Here is a 7,085-nt window from a genome sequence, read left to right as displayed (position 1 = left end):
TGAAGCACGTTGTCCTTAGGAATTGGAGACTCTGCAAAATAAACATTAGTAAATGAAAAACATTTTACAAAGAGCACATATCCTTCCAAAGAATAGATAAGGATCCCTGGAAGTGAAGAAGGTCTTCAGGAGAGAAAACGCATGAACCCTTATCCCTGTCACAGCCTTGATTTGCTAGCCAGTCTGCCAATTGATTGGCTTCTCTATAGCAGTGCTTTAATTCATATGTCTCAGGTATATATCAATATTCAAATTTGGTAAAAGTTAAATTTTTGTGCATCCTTTAAAAATTGTAAAAAGTTAACACAAAATACCCACAATTAGGAAACTGCACAACAAGGGAGGAACCCAGCTGACAGAGTTTATCAGTTGCAAAAATGGCATGACGTGGCATAGATTTTTTTTTCTTTTGAATTCATGCTAAGACCCCTTAAATTGACAATACATAAAGAACCCACTTGAGGTGTTAACGCATATTCCCTGAACTAGACTGACAAATTCCACAGGTAACCCTAAGCCTTCTACAAAGACCATAATCCTAGACATGTGGAGCATAGCATTTGTTTGCCAAGTTAGCATTAGGTTTCAGAATAAATTAAAAAAACCCAATATAATTACTAATAATATGGTCAATACAAATCATGATCTGCAAGAGAAAGAGATGAGTGTTTCTGAAGCCCCAAATTGTCCTAGGTACACAAAAATGTTATTGACCACTATTCATACAATGATTTAGTTTAATACAAAAAATTAATATCAATTCCCAACATATTTGGCAAATTATTTGGTGTTACAATTCACCGTATACTTAATTGCCAGAGAAGAAGAGCATCTTATTCCCTCTTTGGATTTTTCCTTCAGTGAGAGTGGAGGTGTAGGGTAGCGAGCTATATCAGGAGCCCTCCTGCAATATTTTTTAATTACATTAAGCAAATTTGAATAATTTGAAGTGAAATAGCATAAGGATCTGAGATTAATCAGACAAACATATATTTCTGACAGGATAACATAATCTACAGATGATAGAGATCTGTTGAGAAAACAATAAGGCATGATGTAAGGAATGGCGGTTTCCAAAGACCAGCATCTGATCAAAGCTCAACTTATAAAAAGCTTCTGGAAACAATATCATACATCAGCATTAGATCGCCACCGCTCGCCTTCCATATACTGCCAGGCAAGGCCTTAGGTAAATTAAGTCCCTCTTTCTCATATTCATCCTCTACATCTGCTGCCTCTCTCAACTTACCCTGCGTCCAGAGACTATTCACCAGTAGGGTTTTGGTTTCAGCATCAAGCCTCATATTTGTACTTTTCATGTCTTCAAAAAGCCTGAATGCTAGAGCTGCTCTCTCATTCTCACAGTATGCATGGATAAGAATCCTATAGCAATGAGCATCTGGCTTACCACCACTCTGGTTGATCCATTGAAAAAGCAGCTGCACTGTTTTTAAATCACCTGCCCTTCCAAAGTCCTGCATTAGAACGGTAAATATCTGAATATCTGGGCAGATATTGGCAAGTATCATTTCCTCAAGAATATCCTTAGCTTTTAACCCCTGGTTACATTTCACAAGAGTATGAATCAGAGATGAATATAGCAATCTGTTGGGTTTCAAACCAAATAATTTAATCTCTTTGAAAATTTTCAATGCTGCATCTGGATACATTGATATACCATAAGCCTCAATTATCAATCTCATTGTGCTTACTGACAACTTTAATTCTTCTGACCTTGCCTTCAAAAGCAAGCGATCTACTGCTTCAGCTTTCCCTTTACGTGCCAACAACACAGCCATTCTCGAGATTGTATATATATCATGTGCAAATCCTGGCTGGTAAGCAACCCAATGGAAAAACTTCAAAGCTACATCAATTTTCTGAAATGCCCTCAAAACCTTGCACACCAATCTAGTATTCCACACAAGATTCGCCTTCTCAAGAGAAATAATTGTTGCATCATTCCAATCACTCAGGGCACTTGCTAAGGCATTTGGACTCAACCAGGGTTTCAAATTCTGACTAGGTTCCCCTGAATTATTTCCACTGTCATCTTCACCATAACCATCGACATCACCATTGTCATTGTCATCACTATCAAGATCAAGTATTTGTGATATTCCAAGAGCCTCAATATTAGCATCAGGTAAAAGATAGCTCACAATCTCCTCGGCCTCTTCCTCCAACCCTGCATCCTTCAAAATCCTCACAGCAGAAATAAATGCTCTACCAGGGAAAACCCCATCATTTTGCATCTCCCGAACAAGCAATCTCATTGACTCCACATCATTCATTCTAGCGAACTCTTCCACCAATAACGTGTACTGTTTGGCAGTATGTTTGACCCTCAATGTGGGTAATCTCTTAAACACCTCAAATGCCTCATTCAACTTACCCAATTTCAGAAGGTGCTTAATAAGAACAGTGTAAGTCCTATCATTAGGAAGAACACCAGCCTCAATCATCTCCAAGAAAAGACTACCCACTTCACTATACCTACCCCTCTCTGCAATCATATCAATATAAATATTATAAAACTCTGCAGTGGGTTTTAGAGGTTCTTCTTCTTCTTCGTTCATTTTATTTTTCATTTCAATCCAAATATTTTCTACCCCTTCAAAATTTTTAGCTCTGGCATTCCAGCACAATAAATTCATAGAACTGACAAAAACCTTTTTGTACTTACCAGATTTGATTTCTTCGACCATGCTCTGTATTTGTTCCACCTTTCCAGCATCGCTGAGCACTTTTATAATTGAGTGGTGTATGTAATAATTGTTGTACAGCTCCGGCTTGGATTTCAACCATTTTGTGAAGCTTAGAGCTGTGAGTGGCAATAGTTTACTAGTGCGCAGGGCCTGTGATACAACGAAGGTGTCAAGTGCAATTCTCTCCAGATCTTTTGGTAATGAGGGTGTCCAAGGTTTGTTGTGAAGTAAAAGCCGAAGCCTGTCTATGCGTTTTGCTCTCTGAAAATAATGGGATGCTTTGTTGATTTGCGGGGCATGTTGGGTGTTAGGGTTATTGATGTTACGTGAATATGAGTGAAATGGGTTGATGTAGTTGTTCAAGGGTTTTCTCTTGCACATAAATTTTGCAGCCATTGAAACTATGACAAACAGTAATTTATAAGCATGATTTTGTAGGCGAAAATAAATATTGCTCCCTTCCTTCCAGCTGAACGGTCATGAAAACCGGAAGAACAGAGCCGATCAAAAGCCACAAGCAGTGTTTACTAGGAAGCATTCAAAAATACCCTAGTCTCCACTCAATTTTACCCAAATTAAAGAGAGAGACTGCCTTTGTTAATATTTATTTTTTAAGTAGTTATATAGATATGAAGATTTTTTTCCGAAAGCCTACATTTCGAGGTGTATTTGAATTAGAAAAACAAAAGTTAGTAGGTATAATAAGAGTATAATATGTTAAATTATATATAGGGGAAAGGAATCTTTGTGTATCTTAAGCTTTTAAATGGTTTATTTGATTTTGACGTTTTTTTTTTGTGTTCTTTGTATGCAAATTAACTGCTTAAATCTATTGTTTTGGCTTATGGGTAGTAATGATGCATGTTGTGGAATTTGTTATGTTCAATAGGTCAAAAAGTGGTCATTTCAAAGTGTGGTCCAATACATAATCACCTTTGCGCCAATAGTAGATAACTCAAAATAGCCAATAGTAGTGGACAAATTCCCCAGTAGTTATGCACAAATGTCCCAATAGTGGTGCACAAATGTCCCAATAATGAGCTAATTATGGTCAAAAAAGCTAAAAAATTATCCACTATTGGTACATGTGATATTTATTAATGGACCTTCCATTACCATGTTTTTGTTGGCTCCTATTATGTCTACTAACAGGGGGTGAGGTTGACAAAAAGATGACGATTATTGGTCCTATGTCCACTACTGGCTCCTTTCCCCTAATGGAAAGAACAAGTAGTTGTGTATCATAATTGTGTTTTTTTTAAATGTTTTAAGTGCAATTGAAATGACGTAAATTTTTAGTCCAAGGGGTTGAGCTTAACTGGTTAAAACACTGGGTTCTCACTGTGGAGACCCAAGTTTAATTCCCAATAGGGACATCTGAAGTGGAATTCTAAGTTGTGACTCTTGGCCTTCCATAGGATGGGGAAGGTCTTGGGGTCAATCTAATCAAACATAATAATAATAATAATAATAATAATAATAATAATAATTCAAAGATATGTAATGGGGATGGGGCCCCCCACTATGTCCCCACTGGTTCATAGCTCTAGTCAAAAGCTATTCAGACTTCGGCCAATTACCGATTAAAAAAAAATGACGTAATTTTTTAAATTAAATTAAATGAGACAAACTTATTAGTTAAATTTAAGGTTTGAGGTCTACATTATCAAATAGGGTTGTTAAATGATTTGTGAGTTTGAATAATACTCTAAGATTTCAACTGGGAGTTAAATTTGATAGCTATATGACTATATTCAATGTAAATAATTCATAATATAATGTGTTGTCACCTTGACCATCTAGCCCTTTATAGTCATTAGTTTTCCACAATCCATGATAGTAGATGTGATTTATGTTAGACAGTTCAAATAACTGGAAGACAACTGAGACGGGGGGTGAATCAGCTGTCACAAATTACCAGAATATTTAGCAATTAAAAATATAATACCGGAACCCAAAACATTAATACCGTAATGCTTAAACCAAATACTGAAATAGTAGTTAAACCAATTAAGCATAAACAATAATTACTAAATAAATACCATCCACATTACACCAAGATTTATACGTGGAAAACTCGGTAAAGGGAAAAACCATGGTGGGAAGTCTACCCACAGTCAGATAATACTTTTGCAGTAAGTATGTGAATTACAATTGAGGGGCCTACACTTGCAGGAAGGCCAACAACCTAGAGCGCAGTGCTCATCACAAAAACAGTCTCACTGACTACATAGAAATCCATACTACAATTAGGAAGAAGTGTTTGAACTACAAAGATAGCATCTCCTATGCCTACGTACAGTTCTGGTTAAGCTCAATACTGGAGGACTAAATCATCTTACATAAACCCAATTCGATCTCCAAAGATCGACCAAATCCTCTATTTGAATGATATTACATTATTCGCACATTACATATCCATATCCATTCCCTGACCTTATACCTATGATGATCATATATATACAAACCCTTGACCATAAACAATCAGGTCGGCCACCAGACAATAAACCAAATACATAATTATAAAACATGTCAGCCTTAGACCAAACAAATAATATCCAACACATAACGCATCCCAAAAACACATCAAGAGGTCCAATCCACACGTTACATTAAGTTGGTGCACAACCTAGATCAACCGGGACCCAATATAGGTCCACACGCTAAAACAATGATCTCCATCTGCCAAGTCTCGAATATGATCACCAACAGCATCCAGAATCTCCACCAGAAGCTGCACCAACACCACTTATGCATATCATCAAAGATCTTCATCAAAAGAACTGTCGGTGAAACCCTCGTCGGAACCACAAGCCAAGCTTCTAAGCAAGAAGGATAGCATTAGATCACCAGACCAAAACCAATTGATTGAATATGAACATGAGTAAGTCAATTCCATAACCAAACCATACTGGAGCATACCAGATCATGCCAGATCCAATCCAACCAGAAACCACTCAACCTACTAGGACTAGAAGGGTGTCGGTAAAGCATCCAAAACAGCTAGTGTTGACATCAATGACAAAACATCAATGTAACACATAATCAATCCATCCAAATGGCCAACAATCTCCCCCTTTGGCATTGTGGTAACACTAGATGTGAAAAACATCTAAGTACCAAGAAATGTCAAACAAGTTTCCCCCAATGGAAGACAACCAACAATCTCCCACATACATACATGTAGTAATTAAGTTCTAAAATAAAGACCAAAGTCCCCCTGTGAATAATATCTCTATAAAGCTATGAATTATACATATATCTCTCCCCCTTTGACATCAATGTCATAAATTTGACATCAATGTCATAAATCTGACATAAATATCAAAGCAAAAACATAAACCACTGAAACACAAAGCTAACTACTCCCCCTAAGCAGTAGCATCCCCACATCAGTGCCAGAATGAAAAATATCTCTAATAATGCATATCAGATTGATGCCAAACCACATCAATCAAGTCTCTACTAGAGGGGCAGAAGCTCTCAATATGTCTCTGAAGTACTGAAATGATTCCTTAGGCAAAGGTTTAGTGAAGATATCTGCAATTTGCTCTTTAGTGTTCACATAAACCAATCTAACTTCATTTTTTTCCACCTTTTCCTTCAAAAAGTTGTACTTGATAGATATGTGCTTTGTCTTAGAATGAAATACCAGATTCTTTGATATATTAATAGCAGCAAAGTTATCATAGTGAATAACTACTGGTTCATTACAATCCACCTTTATATCTTTCAATATTTGTTTCATCCATAGAACTTGTGTACAGTTAGTAGCAGCAACAACATACTCAACTTCAATAGTAGATAAAGAGATACATGATTGCTTCTTGTTGATGCAATAAACAAGTTTCTTTCCAAGAAAGAAAGCTCCACCGGATGTACTCTTTCGGTCATCAACATCTCCAGTCCAATCTGCATCTGTATATGCACATAAAATAAAGTCATCATCCTTAGGGTATCATAAACCATATTTAGTTGTTCCCTACAAATACCTGAAAATCCTCTTCATCGCACTCACATGATTTTCTCTAGGATCACTCTGAAATCTTGATACAATACAAATAGCATTCATTATGTCAGGCCTAGTCTGAGTCAAATAAAGAAGACCTCCAATCATAGATTTGTATCTTGTAGGATTTACCAGCGCAGAAACATATTTTCTTGTCAATTTTTCACTTGTAACCATAGGAGTACCAACCGGTTTAGAGTTTTCCAAACCAAATTTCTTCAATAACTCTCTAGCATACTTAGTTTGATAGATGAAAATACCTTTATCAATTTGAGGAATCTACAAACCTAAGAAAAATTTCATTTCCCCAATCATAGACATTTCAAATTCTTTCTCCATATTCTTAGAAAATTCCATGCATAGCTTAT

At 36.5% G+C, this 7,085-nt stretch overlaps 1 protein-coding gene across 2 annotated transcripts; it reads right to left on the bottom strand.

Annotated features, from left to right (window-relative positions):
* Positions 1 to 533: 533 nt before the first annotated feature.
* On the bottom strand, positions 534 to 3,292 carry LOC131037262 (pentatricopeptide repeat-containing protein At5g66631). Of its 2 annotated transcripts, XM_057969334.2 has the most exons (3): positions 2,687 to 3,292; positions 1,135 to 2,506; positions 534 to 904 (listed from the first exon to the last, which is right to left on the bottom strand). In XM_057969334.2, the coding sequence occupies exons 1-3, from the start codon at positions 3,102 to 3,104 to the stop codon at positions 781 to 783; spliced, it is 1,914 nt and encodes a 637-aa protein (XP_057825317.2). In that variant the 5' UTR covers positions 3,105 to 3,292; the 3' UTR covers positions 534 to 780. The 2 variants fall into 2 exon arrangements, with proteins under 2 accessions (XP_057825317.2, XP_057825316.2); XM_057969333.2 differs by having other exon boundaries at positions 1,135 to 3,292.
* Between the last annotated feature and the right edge of the window lie 3,793 nt (positions 3,293 to 7,085).

This window comes from Cryptomeria japonica, chromosome 5 (genome assembly GCF_030272615.1).
Source record: "Cryptomeria japonica chromosome 5, Sugi_1.0, whole genome shotgun sequence".
Taxonomy (NCBI): domain Eukaryota; kingdom Viridiplantae; phylum Streptophyta; class Pinopsida; order Cupressales; family Cupressaceae; genus Cryptomeria; species Cryptomeria japonica.
Note: the sequence above shows the minus strand (reverse complement) of the source record. Positions and strands in the feature narration are given on the sequence as shown.